Source organism: Achroia grisella, unplaced genomic scaffold (genome assembly GCF_030625045.1).
Source record: "Achroia grisella isolate CSIRO2021 unplaced genomic scaffold, CSIRO_AGI_Agris_v1 utg149, whole genome shotgun sequence".
Lineage (NCBI taxonomy): Eukaryota > Metazoa > Arthropoda > Insecta > Lepidoptera > Pyralidae > Achroia > Achroia grisella.
The window spans coordinates 4,143,190-4,159,036 of NW_026712644.1; the positions used below are offsets into that span (position 1 = coordinate 4,143,190).

At 35.3% G+C, this 15,847-nt stretch overlaps 2 protein-coding genes across 2 annotated transcripts in view; one reads left to right on the forward strand and one right to left on the reverse strand.

The window, feature by feature from the left end:
- Positions 1–15,847, forward strand: part of LOC131840663 (zinc finger protein 700-like) — a 61,878-nt gene that overhangs the window by 38,888 nt on the left and 7,143 nt on the right. The gene's annotated exons all lie outside the window — the stretch shown is intronic.
- LOC131840667 (protein hu-li tai shao) overlaps positions 784–15,847 on the reverse strand; it is a 109,539-nt gene continuing 94,475 nt past the window's right edge. The window contains exons 18-22 of the mRNA XM_059188845.1: positions 14,388–14,441; positions 12,373–12,501; positions 3,361–3,428; positions 1,888–2,030; positions 784–1,265 (exon numbers count right to left, since the gene is read on the reverse strand). Of these exons, the coding sequence (XP_059044828.1) occupies positions 1,890–2,030; positions 3,361–3,428; positions 12,373–12,501; positions 14,388–14,441 (392 nt within the window). The 3' untranslated portion in view covers positions 784–1,265; positions 1,888–1,889. The remainder of the gene's footprint in view (positions 1,266–1,887; positions 2,031–3,360; positions 3,429–12,372; positions 12,502–14,387; positions 14,442–15,847) is intronic.

The following is a 15,847-nucleotide window of genomic DNA, read 5'->3' on the forward strand; positions in this document are numbered from 1 at the left end:
CTGCCTCTTTCCATCAGCATCTCTAATTTGAGGAGTGAGCGAGATAGCAGACAAGGAAGAGTTCATTTTAGCTTGAATGATTACTGCAATTTTAAATTAGTTGTTTCTGATAAATAGGAAATGTGTTTAAAATAACGTTACATTAAATTGTGTTATAAATACTATTATTTAACAAATAATTATTAGAATTTGCAATCGATTGCGGATAAACTTGTTCTGTTGTCGACTTTGTTTTATTCTGGAAATAATTTGACCAACAAGCTGTTGGAATTGAGCGGAAACATTCAAGAAGGTTGTTCAAAATTAATACTAATTAAACATAAAGATTATTTATTTATTTATTTCTTTCTTTTATTTTCTTTATTTGAGACTGCAGAGTTTTTGGAGGGTATTTTCGGAAAGGTTCAGAAAGGTGCCGTCGAAGTCGCGGTGGACTGATTTCGATCCCGCGACTCAGCCATAGGCGTTGGGTGAGGGACATCTTGGAGTTTTTAGTGAGTAAGAGTCTCACAGTACCCGCTCGCCTCCCCCGGGGCGGTTTGGAAGGGTATTTTCGGCAAGGTTCGGTAATGTTCGGAAAGGTGACGTCGGAGTCGCGGTGGACAGATTACGATCCCGCGACTCAGCCATAGGCGTTGGGTGAGGGACATCTTGGAGTTTTTAGTGAGTAGGAGACTCACAGTACCTGCCTCCCCCGGGGCGGGCGGGTCTCCACGAAGGATTTTCTCCAAGTCAAATAAAAAAAAAGGTTCAGTATAGGTTCGGTAAGTTCGGCAAGGTTCGGTAAGGTTCGGCAACGCGCACGTGACACCGCTAGTATTTCAGGCGTTCATAGACTATGGTAACCATTTACCATCAGATGGACCTTTACCACTGCGGAATAAAAAACTAAGTTTGTTCAAGTACAACCCTATTGTTCCTACTGAGCATGGTTTTAACCAATTCCAATTCCGATCCAAGTACATTGGATTTCGCAGTTACGCGCCTTTTCACTCAATTAAATAACAACGTATAAATTCTAGATTTCATGACAGAAATTTGGAGTACAAAATTGGATTGGACTGAAATCGGTATTGAGATTAACTGTACAGTAGATCTTTTGTTTATGCTTTATCAAATTATTTCCAGAGTAAAATTAAGGCGACATTACACTATATACATCCCACCGATTTGAAGCTTTCGTAAGACAGGCGTTTCTGAAGAGTCCCTTACATTTAAATTACAAGTATTCCAAAGCGAGATGGCAGTGTGGATTGTGGGTATATCTGAAAGAGAAAGATATATATTTATGTTATTGTTTTGCAGCAGAAGTTACAAGGAACAAAACAGAAGGAATCTATACTAATTACTATAGTCCGTTACGAAGTAGCATAGTCCTCAAAATGGCAAAATAAAGTACTATAGGTGTTAGAGATTATAATGCTCTTGATGCTATATGTCTATAGATTACTATTTATCATCAGACTGGTCGTATGCATAACCTCTTTATTGTATAAAACAAACAGTAGTGTGGTAGTTCACGTAAAAGCCAGTCTACAGATTAGAATTATTCATCAGACAGGTTGTATGAATAAACTAAAAATTGAATAGAACAAGAAGTAAAGTGTGATAGTAAAAGTACCAGGACAACATGAAGTTATAGAAGGTGAGACATAGCACTGTAATTACGGAGTACCATAGTGCTCAGCATGGCAAAATAAAGTACCATAGGTGATAGAGATTGCAATGTTCGTGATGCCATTAATATCTATAGATTACTATTATCAGACTGGCCGTATGCATAACCACTTTATTGTATAAAACAATAAGTAAAGTGTGGTAGTTGAAATGAAAGTACCAGGACAACATGAAGTTATAGCCAGTAGAGAATTCGGGTGAATATATCACCTCTAGGCGGGTTGTGGCGTGCTGGACTTGTCCTTCTTTTTCTCTTTCTTCTTCTTGAGGAAGGAGGGCGTCCGGAGTCCCTTCTTCTTCTTCTTATCCTTTTTAGGCGAGTCCTCTGTAGACACTTCCTTTGAGGGGGAGCCCTGGAATTCATAACATATTTTTTTTATACAATTGTTCGCAAATTGTTTAAATTCGAGCATAATCATTACATAGTATAAAACAAAGTCGTTGTCGCTGTCTGTACGTCCATATGTATGCTTAAATCTTTAAAACTACGCAACGGATTTTGAAGCGGTTTTTTTTAATAGATAGATTGATTCAAGAGGAAAGTTTCCAAAACACAAGTGGATTGTATTAGAAATGGGTTTATCCCGGTCTTAGTTGGGCCTGGGGGGAAGGTGCAGGTAGTGAAGGTGAGTGTTAATGCATTCTAAAAGGGCCTTTTAAACCTACACCCGTGTCACAAGTCACGGGCGCTACTTGGGGTTTCTCTTCCGGTAGCCGGCTTCAAAGCCTAAGTCCTCACTAGGGAATGCAATCCCGATCCCGCGGGATCTCGATCTCGCGAGATCTCGTGTAATTTTTCGGGATCAATCCCGACGCACCATATGACGAGATCCCGTTCGAGATTGACGGGATTGGGCGGCAGTGAAAAAGAAATAAAAAATATAATCACACGATTATATCGTAAAGAACCAAACCAAGCAGATATTAATACGGCAGTACTAATCGAAGATGACTTGCCTCTTTCAATGATTGCAGAAGATTTGAATTTACGTGCTGCACAAACTAATAAATCGCTTCAAGAGGAATTAGAAGAAACTCTGCGAGCTTCTAAAAGTCCTTATGCACGTATATCCACGTCCACGAGCTTAGACAAATTAGAATATACCATTAAAAAAGAAATGGATTTGTTTGAGTGTGGAGGAACAAGGGGGCGATTTTTGCAGTTTGCATATAATTGCTTCGCCACGCTGTTGCCAACCAGCGTTGAGTCGGAGAGGGCATTCTCAGCAGCGGGGTAGATTGCAACGGACATTAGATGCCGTTTAGCAGATGAAACTATTAATACCCTTTGTTTTTTAAGGAGTCATTTTCAAAATCACTCTTTTTCCTAATTCCCTTGAAAAAAGTGAAATAATTTACCTACGTTAATTTCCTTACAACCTGATTATTATTTAGTCGGTAAGATTAAAGAATAAAGGTTTTTATTTTCTTTCGAGTAATATGTTATTTTAGTTAACCTCACTATCACAAACAAGCAGTTATTAGCTTTTTCAGTCATCTGAATTCAACATTTTTTTTTAAATTTAGACGGGATCCCGAAAATTCCGGGATCCCGCGGGATTGATATTCTAATCTCGCGGGATCCCGAATTTGCAATCTCGAGTCGGGATTGCATTCCCTAGTCCTCACCATAATTAGTGCTTCTTACAATTGGGACTGGATGGTGTTGTATGAATTACTAACCTCTTTACTGCTATGGGAGAATGTGCTCTGGTGTGCATCCGAATGATCCCCGTTCACTGTGTGCTCTCCTGCAAGAAACACATCATTATAGAATAAATTGCGAACTTCAAACATACCCATTAACTCGTAAGTATCTCAATATAACAATAGCCGAAGTAAAAACACTGTTCTAAATACAAGTCACGGCTGTAATCCTAATCTGCTGACCAACCAACTGATAGTCCCCAATATACGTCACCTTCCTCCACTGGTGCCCCGCCACCGCAAACCGTTAGCGCAGGCAGGTGCACCGTTCCCTTATCATTATCGTTCCCTTATCATTATTATTATTACATAACAAAGTCGCTGTCTGTCCGTCCCTATGTATGCTTGAATCTTTAAAACTACGCAACGGATTTTGAAGCGGTTTTTTAAATAGAGTGATACATCCGGGAGAAGCCGGGGCGAGCAGCTAGTCATCTATAAAAAAAACATCCGTCGCCTTATAAGGGGTAGGTAAGGAAGCCTATGACTACTCAGGATCACTTAATTTTTTTATTTTATTGGGGAGCTTTGGCCTATTGTCAGATCCTAAGAATTGTAACACTGCGACCTGCATAGATCTATTGTGCTCGCCTGTAAAAATTCGCTACCTAGGCCCGTGAGTGACAAGAAATGAAATTCAAATTCAAAAACCATTTATTCATGTAGGACATTTTAACCGCATATGAACGTAAAAATTTTTATATTATAATTTTTTTCTACCGTCAATTGAAGGACTACGTTCATAGTCTTCTACTGATTGTAAGATGGAAAGAACAAAAAGAAAAAAAAGACGATACATTCTTTAAAAGATACATAAATAATTAACAAATTCCCTCGACAGTCCTCTTTCATTAGTCTCCTAAACTGAACATACTATAATACGCTGTATGTATTGTAAGTATATATAACATCAGTTCATTCGAAAGCAAGGAGTTTCATCATCATCATCAGCCCACTGCAGTCCACTGCTGGACATAGGTCTCTCGCAAGGCACGCCACTGGGTCCAATCTTCAACCCTTCTCATCCAGTTAATACCCGTAACCTTACGTAGGTCGTCGCTCCACTTAGCTGCTACATTTGTCAGATAAAATTTGTCCAAAAAAAAATATCCTATGTATGTATTCATTTGTGTTATACAAAAAAACGTTTTTTTACACAGTCTATGAAATTTAATTGACTATCACGTGCAAAATAGCATTCCCTGTGCAAAAATAACTATTCGTGCAATGCAGTGTAAAAAAAAACAAATTAGGTCATTCTTTAAATAATAAGATATACTTATAACACTATGTTTCAAAAAGGAATAATATATGCCATAAAGTTCAGTTACAATGCGTTAAGACACTAATTTTGGCATTTTACACGCAAAAATTTCCTTCGTGAAACTTAGTGTGTAGAAAAATATTAGTTGAATTATTGTGTGTAAAAAAGCACGTGCACTCACCATTAGTCGTTACTTGAGTCCTCTCTCGGAGCCAGCCGAAAGCTTAAGCATGCGTTTGTGAAGCATTATTAGAGGCATGAACAAAAATTTCTTGTACATTATTCGTGTAAAAAATCTGTGTTGAGGTATATGTTTTAACTGGTATCATTAATGCAAGAGTATGTGTGTTTTACTACTTTTTCGTAATTAACGGCTTAACAAATCGTCATGAAACTTTATATGGACATTTTGGATTTTGGAGAACTCCAAAACTCAAAATAGATTATTTGCCTACACAATCGATTATGGTCACAAAATGCATTAAATATAGTAAACTCTTTAAATGTTCCCAATTAATACCATTTCTATTACCAAATTTACAGTGATATTACTTATATATCATATAATATTTATGTAATAAGTCATTCATGCCTCTAATACTATAGGGTATATTAGAACCAACACAAAAAGCACATTAAAATTATAAAAAAACATTTAATTAATGACATATTCGAAAATCACAATTATAATTAAGTTGTAATTTTTTAGCATACATCGAGGTTAAGCTGACGCCATAAGCACAAGTACAGAATACGAAACGTTTTTTATACATTTTCATAATGAAATTAAAAACATTACTTGTTTTACGCATAGGCAATATTATGTTTAGAATAGAAAAAACAAAAATACGATTTACAAACTATTTGTGGCAAGGTCTAAATTGCCAATGAAATTTTAAATGTAAAAATAATCAAAAAATAGCATATATTTAAAGTATTTAATTGTATTAGTATATGCCCAAATATTTGCACGCATTTTTTATTTTTATACGAAATTTTACACATAAAATTTCACCTACGCATCAAGACAAATTGTTTATTAATAAAATAGTGGACAAAACAGATGTGTGCAAACATAAAACACAACAACAAAAACCTCATGCATACAATATAAGTAAATAAAACATTAAAAAAACACAACTATACTCGTATGGCAATGTTACGTTTAAAATCACTTACCGTTGTTTTAAAAACAAATCTATATATATCTTATTAATAGTGAGGAATATGAAACTGCGTCTCTTTTAGCAAGCAAAATATTTAAGAAATGCTATATAAATTTCTATTTATATTAATGCCATTATTTTAATTTGATATATCATTACATAGTACAAAACAAAGTCGCTGTCGCTGTCTGTCCATCCCTATGTATGCTTAAATCTTTAAAACTACGCAACGGATTTCGAAGCGGTTTTTTTAATAGATAGAGTGATTCAAGAGGAAGGTTTATATGTATTATACATGTACACCCGGGCTAAACCGAGGCGAGTAGATAGTTACTAATACATATTACATAAATGAAAGAATTAATATGATATTTATCACCAACCACTTAGATACAGCGAGAATTATCACAGGAAATACCTTGTTTATAAAATACGAGCTGCTCGTCCCTGCTTGGCACGGGTGTACATGTATTATACATATAAACCTTCCTCTTGAATCACTCTATCTATAAAAAAACCGCTTCAAAATCCGTTGTGTAGTTTTAAAGATTTAAGCATACATAGGGACGGACAGACAGCGACCGCAACTTTGTTTTATTACTGTGTACAACATTACTGTGTAATGTTGTATAAATAAACGTTAAAAAACTTTTAAACAGTATTGTATAGTAAAACATTTTTATGTTTCCTAAATTATTCATATTATATCGTATAAAACTAAGTCATCTCCGATGTCTGTTTGCTTATATCTTTTAAACTACGCAATTCAAGAGGAAGGTTTATATGTATAATACATGCGTGTTATAGTATAGAACGAGTCGAGAAATTCAAAGATTTGTAATGTATCCGTGCGAAGCCGAAGACTAACGTTGATATTGGAGGTAGCATATTATTAAGTCATAACTCTATGATATGATATTACCCTTTTAAGGTTATAGAATAACATTACCCCTTTCCTTAAAAATTTAGTTTTCATATTAATAAGTTATTCTCCAACACAATTTAAAAATAAATCGGCGATCAAGTCTCATTTATCTTGTCTTTGTACATTCCTACTTTACGATACTCGTACTTAGAAATAACATTACCCGTTACACCAAAGCATAGAAAAATTTAAATTCACAAATCACTATGAGGTATATTAACATTTTCGAAATCGTCATCGAAACTTTCAGACATTCTAAATTTAGTGATAATCTTATAGAACAGCGTATGCTCGAATGGAGGCCAACTCGAATACAATCGTTTACTCGATTGTGAATGCGAATCGATTCTCGAATCGTACAGTAATCGTTTACACGGCACTTCATTGCAATCGAATATTTCGGAATCGCACGAATTATATTCCGTGCAGACGCTGGGTGACGCAAAGATATCAGTTCTACCAACTGACTTTATGTGAGCATCATCTAACAAAACTCCAGACCTTTTAAATCCATTGTTACTAACATTGAGTTCGTTGCTATCGTTCGATTCCTTGGTCTCTTTTAAATCTACTGCAACAAAACTGGGGATATGATCATCCAAATTACGTACAGTCCTCTTACAAGTTTCTCCCATTTCCGCAACATTATCGTCAAAAGATAACCAATACTTAATTCCTCCTGTGTTCTCAGTCTGAGACATAGATATAACTGGAGCCTTCTTGACAAATGGAGAACCTAGTATTGTATCATCTTTTTCGTACAATACACTCAAATCGTCACCTGCGAAGCTTTCGTTTGTATTTTTAATAGGAGATTCGTTGCAATTATGAAAAATACTGGAATTTTCTGATACATTCATATCTTCAACGAAAGCATCATTCATGCTTTGTTCTGGGACATCTAAAATAAACGTTTCGTTTGAAAGATTGTCAATGGACGCGGTCCTTTTGTTGTTTTCTTCCTGGCAATGTTCATATTCATTTTCACATAATTTGGTTACGTCTAAATCTGATATATTTAATGTTTGTGTAATAAATAAATTAGGATTCTGTTCGTGATCATAATCATTAATAATTGCAGTAAAATTTTCATTAATTAAATTATTCTGATCAAAACTGTTAATAACTTCAATGGTTTCTAACACTGATTCGATATACGATGGTCTATTTATTATATCATCAATATGGTCATGCATAACAAAATTATCTACATTTCTTGTTTCTAAGCTAGTTTCAGTAATTTTAGGAACTGTATTAAAATTTTCATCCATATCTAAACTATTGCTTAAGCATGTTTCAAGGTTTGCATTTAAGATGCATTTAACATTATCTTCCGTATCACCTTTCAAATCGATAAAACTGTTATCAAATTCTTTAGAAATCTTAACACTTTCTTTTACTTTATCTAGATCGGACCATAAATTTTTAGACGTTAACATTATATCTTCACTGTCTACAACTGTAACTACCTTTTTCTCGTTTTTATTTATAGCTTTCTTATGTTTTTCGGCGCATATGTAAAAAGCTGCATCAAATATATAGTATATTAGAGCTTCGACTACTTTGTTAGACGAATTAATATCAGTTTCACTTGTGTCTGTTAATATTGTCTCATTTAAATTAACATTTGTTTCCAGATCTTCAATAATTCTCGCTATTGAAAATATTTCTTCTACATTTGTGTCACTTAAATCTTGTTCATTATAATTCAATATTAGCGGTTCTTTGCATTGACATTCTTCGGTTTTTAGTTCAATTTTATTTTCAACATAAAAATTAGTTTCAACTTTACGCTCTAATATCGTATTAAAAATATTATCATGTTTTATATTCTCTAAATCAATTCTATTCAAAATATTAGTAATGATATCTGAAATGACTTCCAAGTTTTCGAATTCAACAGTTGAATTAAAACTCGTGAGTTCATTTCCTGAACTTGCGTTACTTATTGTGCTTATTCTGATAATGTCATTATCGTTTTTGTTACTTTCATTATTATTTGTAGTGTTGACAGTAGCAGAAGGTATTTTGAAGTCATGCTTATAAACAGATTTTAATACTTGTATATCCATGTTTTTCGTTTTATTATCTATACCCACAGCAGTCAGTATTGGATTAGAAGGTATTTCTAGATCATTGATAGTATCGTTAGAACCTTCGTCAGCAACAAAATAACTGCCGTGTTTATGTAAATATTCATTTTCTTTTAACTCGTTTGTATGTTTTTCACAAGCTACGTATTCTATTTCATTATTTAATTCAATTGCTGGTACAGCCTTTATCAGAATATCAGAAATAATGCTATCTACAGCAGTATTAATGTTATCATTGTTTTGTGAATCACTAGATTCATCATATGTACTTTTAGACTCCTCTAAAATAGGTTCCAGAATGGTAGTTTTCATTTCGCGACGCTTTTGTGGTGACTTTCTTGGACTACTACTACCTACTTTGTCGTAATCTTCGCAGTATACGTTTATTGGTACAGAATAATCTCTTATGTCTTTCTCGACCAGATCTTTGACGGGACTCTCATATTGTATTTCTTCAAATTCCATCTCATCTATAAAGCTATGGTATTCGCCCTCTGTTGTATTCAATGTATTGTTTGTTATATCTTCCATTTCGGCGCTTATAGGAACCACTTCCGCTCTGTAAAAGTCAACATCTATATCCTCTTCAACCTTTTCATTATCTACTGAGGCAATTTTCATTTCATCACCATTTGTATTTGGTTTAATCGGTGATTTTTCAATCACAGTCTCGTTTGTTGACACAAAACTAGTTCCAATATCACCCAAATAATTATCTTCTGTAAACTCTTCACTATCAACAAATTCAGTTACCTCTTTTCCTATTTTATACACAGGTAATTCCTTCTCCTTAACTTTTACAACGTTTGTTTCCAGATTAGATTCTTCAGAAAATTTCTGTGGTATATTATCCACTGAGAAATATATTGAAGTTTGTTTTGTTTTTAGACTGTTGGTCTGTCTGTCATCTTTATTCAACTCCCATGCGTATGAATTGTTATTTGCACCACACGAACGACATCTAGGTAAATGATAATGAACCGGGTGGGGGTCCCTAATAAAATTATTTATAAAACCACCATGTGATGTGGTTCTGTATAATCCATTTGTATTAATACTTCTTACCCTTTGCCTAGGCAGCGATCGTGTACGGAAGACATAATCTGTTTTACCCTTACCATCCCACTCTAGTGAAGGTATGGAATATAGACTAGAACGACTACTGGCGTTGCCTGGAAAATCTAAAGCGTCTATTACCACTTCTTGAGACAATTTCGTATTAAGACTAATTTTACATTTGGGATCTTTTTTACTATTATCTGTATATTCTACAGGATATTTTGTGGGAATCGTATTGAGTGTATTAACTTTTTTCAGACTATTATCATCAGAGACGACGCTTTCATACATTTTAATGACTTTATCGAAATTGGCATTACGAGTATAATCGTGTTTTGTACGTTGATTAGCTGAAAGTGCTTCGTCCGGATTAGCTTCTTTACTTTTACCTGGTGAGCAGGGCAGATAATTAATAGCAAGCAACATAAAATATACAAACCAACTTTGTTAAATGAAGAATATTTTGTTTTTTTATGTAAATGGAATGGCATTAAAGCTGACGATCTACATGATCGTTGTCTATATGCATGAACAGCACCTCGGACATCATGTGACGCCTGTGGTACTGCTTATGGATTGTTATTTGGGAGGACTAAGATCTCACGCATCTGTATCCTATAATGTCATTGCTGTACCTCACCCTTCAACCAGAACTGCTTACAAAGCTAGCTGGTTGATAGCAAAAATAGAGGAAATTGAGGTACTCACGCATACGACTACTAAAAAAGACTATTTCGCAGACGATTTCGATTAAAATTTTATTGATATAAATAAATGCAATATAAATAAATAAATATAAATAGATACAAGTTAAACTACATAAACATATATATTAAAAAATGTAGCATTGAAATTAAAAATCAAAAACTATACAGCCGAGCATGTAAATGTCTCAGAGCAATTCACAATAACATTAAGATTGATAATAGTCGGCGCTGCTCTCACGAGAATTGAACCAATTATTAATCAATATAACAACCTGTGATTATTCTACAACACAAAAGAAGAGTTAAAACGCTTTCACATAGAAATTAAAACAAAATTAGTCTATGCCAACAATTACTTTTTTCTCGAACTATTCTAAAGCTATCGACCGCAGCTGGCCTTCACAGCTTCACCGGAGGGTAAGGGGCGAGTGCACTTGGCACTCCAAAGCCGTAGATGGACTACGGAGCGGCTGAAGGTGAAATGTCTCCTGACTAATACTACTTTAGTCTGAGAGCACCGCTAGGGGTTCAAAACTTGGCTCAGGCCGCCGTAATTTCGATCTTTGTTTGAATTGCGATCGATCACAGACAAAACAATTTCTTCAATATAGCGTACTTAGAAAAAATTCTGTTAGAGAGCTTCATAAAAAATATTTAGTCCCCGGTGAAGTAAGTCTGGCAAATAGAGCATCCAAGAAAATATTATTTGGACGTAACTTAAAGGATATAAAAATGAGTACAGACACAAATATATTAGCCCATAACGATGATTATTGAGGTTGCGAGGCAAAAGTAAGATTTTGGTAAGTAATGTGGTGGAAGAAGACGAAATATGTCCGCTAAAATCAATGCCACAGATTTTATGAAGTTGACCAATACCAGTTCCAAAAATTCAACTCCAGCGGACATGTACCAAATGATAAAAAGCACACAAGAACTATACGTAATGAGAAGAACTATACGTAGGGAAAAGGACAGAAGCGAGATGATATAACACTCATTTGGTAACACTCACTATACTTGGTTGGCAACACACGATATAACTGATTAGAATAATGAGATGAACGACTGCAAAACTGCAACGAACAGAACTTGAACAGAATTTAGCAAACAAAGAACGATACTTTGGACTGCTATGGGGGGGAGAGGGCGGAACTAAGATGACACAACACACTTGATAACGCACGATGTAACGGATTAGAAGAATGAGGGTACCTCATTCTTCTTACAGACAGACACGAACAAGAATGAACGGGATTTTTAGAGTACTTTGGACAATGCTGAAGGAAGGGATGCGGGGAGACGAGGACGTAAGCGAAATGATACAACGCACAATTGGCAAAACACGATGTAACAGATTAGAAGTATACAGCAACGAACAGATCAGTATTTAACAAACAGGATGGAACAGGAATCTTTGGGGTACTTTAGACAATATTGAGAGAGAGGGGAGAAGAGGGTGGAAGCAACACACACTTGGAAACACACGATATAACGGATTAGAAGAATGAAGCGACTGCAGACAGCAATGAACAAGAGTATACCAAACAAAGGAAAGGAAAGGATTTTTAGGTAGAGTACTTTGCACATTGAGGGTAGGACGTAAGTGAGATGATACAACACACACTTGGCACCACACTATGTATCGGATTAGAAAAATGAGACGACTGCAGATGAGATGAGAACACACATTTGGCAACACACTAAACACTCCATGTAACGACTTCGACGACCCTCTCCTCGTTTTACATAGACCACAACAACGACAACTCACCTCTAACGACTCTTTGCTGTACGGGTAACTGGGCCCTGACCGCAACGCCATGTGCCCTGCGGGGCGGAGCGGCCGGTGGGGGATCCGCGAAGACCTCATCGTCAGAGAGGAGGTTCGGGTCCCGACGTGCTTTGTGATTAATTTAATTCATTTAGCGCATCGTAGTAACAAAGTGATAGGGGTCACCATTTCGAAATTTGTGAAGGTAGACTTAAAACGGTTTTGCCAACAAATGTATTTCTTCTTTTTCAAATAAAATCAAATGAAATCAAAAATCATTTATTCATGTAAGATATTTTCGCTGCCGTGTTTTTGTACCAAAATGCTTGTAAACCAGACCATAAATATATTTAAACATAACATTTAATTATATGTACAAATTCACCTTTCATTGAAACTTTGAAAGTAGAACAATCCCTTAATACAGGCTAGGAGATTGTCACAAATGTGGTCTAGAGGGCCCAAGTCATGACTTCCACAACATCCATTCTAGAAACTGGATGGGCTAAATGACCTAACTTAATTTTCATCCCAACATCCCTTCACTGGTGACCCGAGATTAAAAATTCATTACAAGCCTTACCCTGACTACCGTTGAAAAATATCTCTTATCATTAGTAAATTTAAGAGTTATAATAGCATAAAGCATTTTAGGAAATTATTTCGTCAATACATAAACTGCAAGCTCAAACCCAAATCACACCACATCAAAAACCATCACTATCAAGAACCCACTATCATTATCACGCTTAAGATCTCACTATCACGATCTTATTTTGTATAAGTGTGATATCATAAATAAAATTACACAACAAAATATTCTTACATTAAGATGAAAAACTCGTAACAATATCCAGAACCCACCATCACAATCCTATCACGTTTCTGAACCTATTAACACTGTAGACGTATCACACTCTACTAACATGACCATGAGTATATGATAAATAGTTTTGTATTTTGAATAATACAATATATGTTGATATGAAAATAGAAACACGAACACCTATCCCATTACCGTATGGAATCCAGCGTCACACTTTGTATCCCATCATCAAGCTAGAACTCACCATCACAGTAAAACCCACCATCACGCAAAACCCCAGTATCACGGTTTTAACCCACTATCACGATAAAACCCACTAACACGCTAGAACCCACTATCACTGTCTCACCTAGAGCCTTTCTCTGTACGTGCAATACGATAGACCCAGATGGTGATGACGCTGTGGTCACATCCGATGGTAAGAACACCTCATCATCTAACAGCAGACTGGGATCTCTGGACGCTTACATCAGAAAATAATTTTGATAGCTAGATAAATAGTTCTAGGTGTTTCTATGTAACTTCAAATCAAACCAAATCAAATCCTAATAACGTGTTTATTCATATCTAATTACAGATACGACAAATCAAATCTGCAGTCACTTCTGGAAGTGGTTCGAGCCAAGAATGCTATATTTCAATGCTTGCACCATACATGGTATTGAACTATAAACGGTTATTTCTATATTACAAACAGATACTCCAATTTTATACTGTATACTGTTGGAAAATTGGAGTGTCTGTTTGTAATATTCAAATAATCGTTTTTTACTACATACATATGAATATAATATGGTACATAATAACATTTTTTACAATTTTTCTCTGTCTGTCTGTCAGTTTGTTACGGCTAATCTCTGAAATGGCTGGACCGATTTTGACGAGACTTTTATTGGCAGGTAGCTCATGTAATAGGGAGTAACTTAGGCTACTTTTATTTTAGAAAAATAAATTAAATTCCACGCGGACGAAGTCGCGAGTACAGCTAGTATCACATAATTTAGTTTATTCTTCAGTCCAGATAAATAAATTTCTGTTTCGTGTTTTTTATTTTAACTACTGACCAAATACCGGTTAATAAACGAAGCAATATCGTTAAATATATTATTATTATTATTATTGTTTAATATTAAACAATTCCCCATAAAAACCCACCCATTTCATGCACAAGCGTAAAATCCACACTAACCTCGGCTCTGGTCGGCGTGCACTCGTTCCGCATTCAGGAAATCTGTTGTATCCGCTAAAGAAAACCAACATATCACATATATGTAAATATAACTACGTACTTGCAATAACACTGTGCTTGAGGTAATAAAATAACATTGGACAATTAACACAGCGCCATCTAGTCCCGAGCTATTTTAGTCGGGACTACTCTAATGCCGTTGGCCGCAGCTGGCCTTTTTGATATAATAAAATAACCAACAAATAACATTGGACAATTAACACAGCGCCATCTAATCTCAAGCTATTTTAGTCGGGACTACACTAATGCCGTTGGCCGCAGCTGGCCTTTTTGATATAATAAAATAACAAACAAATAACATTGGACAATTAACACAGTGCCATCTAGTCCCAAGCTATTTTAGTCGGGACTACTCTAATGCCGTTGGCCGCAGCTGGCCTTTACAGCTTCACCGGACGATATGGAGCGGGTGCAGAATTGTTAAAGTTTATATGAAATGTCTAGTACTCGTAACAGAAGCTGGCGCTGTGTGAAATAAATTCAGATATTTTTATTAATAATGGCTCCGTTTAGTAGTGATCAAGTAACAGACAAATTGACAGACACACTTGCACATTTATAATATTAGTACCTATTTTAAAAATATTAATTATAGTTATCTTTTTACAGAGAAATAAACTTTGAACTGAAAATTGACGACCTCGATGGTCTAGCGGTCTAGCATACTGCTTTACGTCCGATGGTCGCGGGTTCGATTCCTCGCACGGCACAAACATTTGTATTCATGAGTATGATTGTTTGTATCGGTCTGGATGTTTTCTATGTATAATATGTATTTAAGAAAAAAAATATATCTATGTATTTGTATCAGTTGTCTAGTACCCGTAACACAAGCTATAGCTAACTTAACTTGGGACTAGATGGCGCTGTGTGAATTGCCCTGAGATTATTATTATTAAATAAATATAATTTATTAACAAGATTTTAAATAACATTTCTAAAATCCATAACTATCCATGTGCACAGTTTTATTGCAAGCAAGTGTTTTCCAAAACAATCCATAGTACAACAGCCGACAATCTACTTCGACGGTTGTACTAAAAAAATAATTAAAAAAAAAAGTATTCATAACCATAAACCAAGTCCACAGATTACATGACTCCAAAAGTTATTTACTCTGTATATTTAAAAAAAAAGTGTATAAAAAAATATATAAGTGTAAATATATATATATACAAACACATTGACGATCATCTTAGTGGTCAGCAGTCACCGTCGCATTATAGACTTGCAACGTCCGTGGTACTCATGCCTTACCACCCCTAAGGCATAAGGCTTCATACAACCCTTTTTTTTTTTTGGAGAAAATCCCTCATGGAGACCCGCCGGCCCACAACCCTAGTACAACCTTTCGAGTCACTAATCCACGGACAAGGAGTCGAAATCATGCATATATTTTT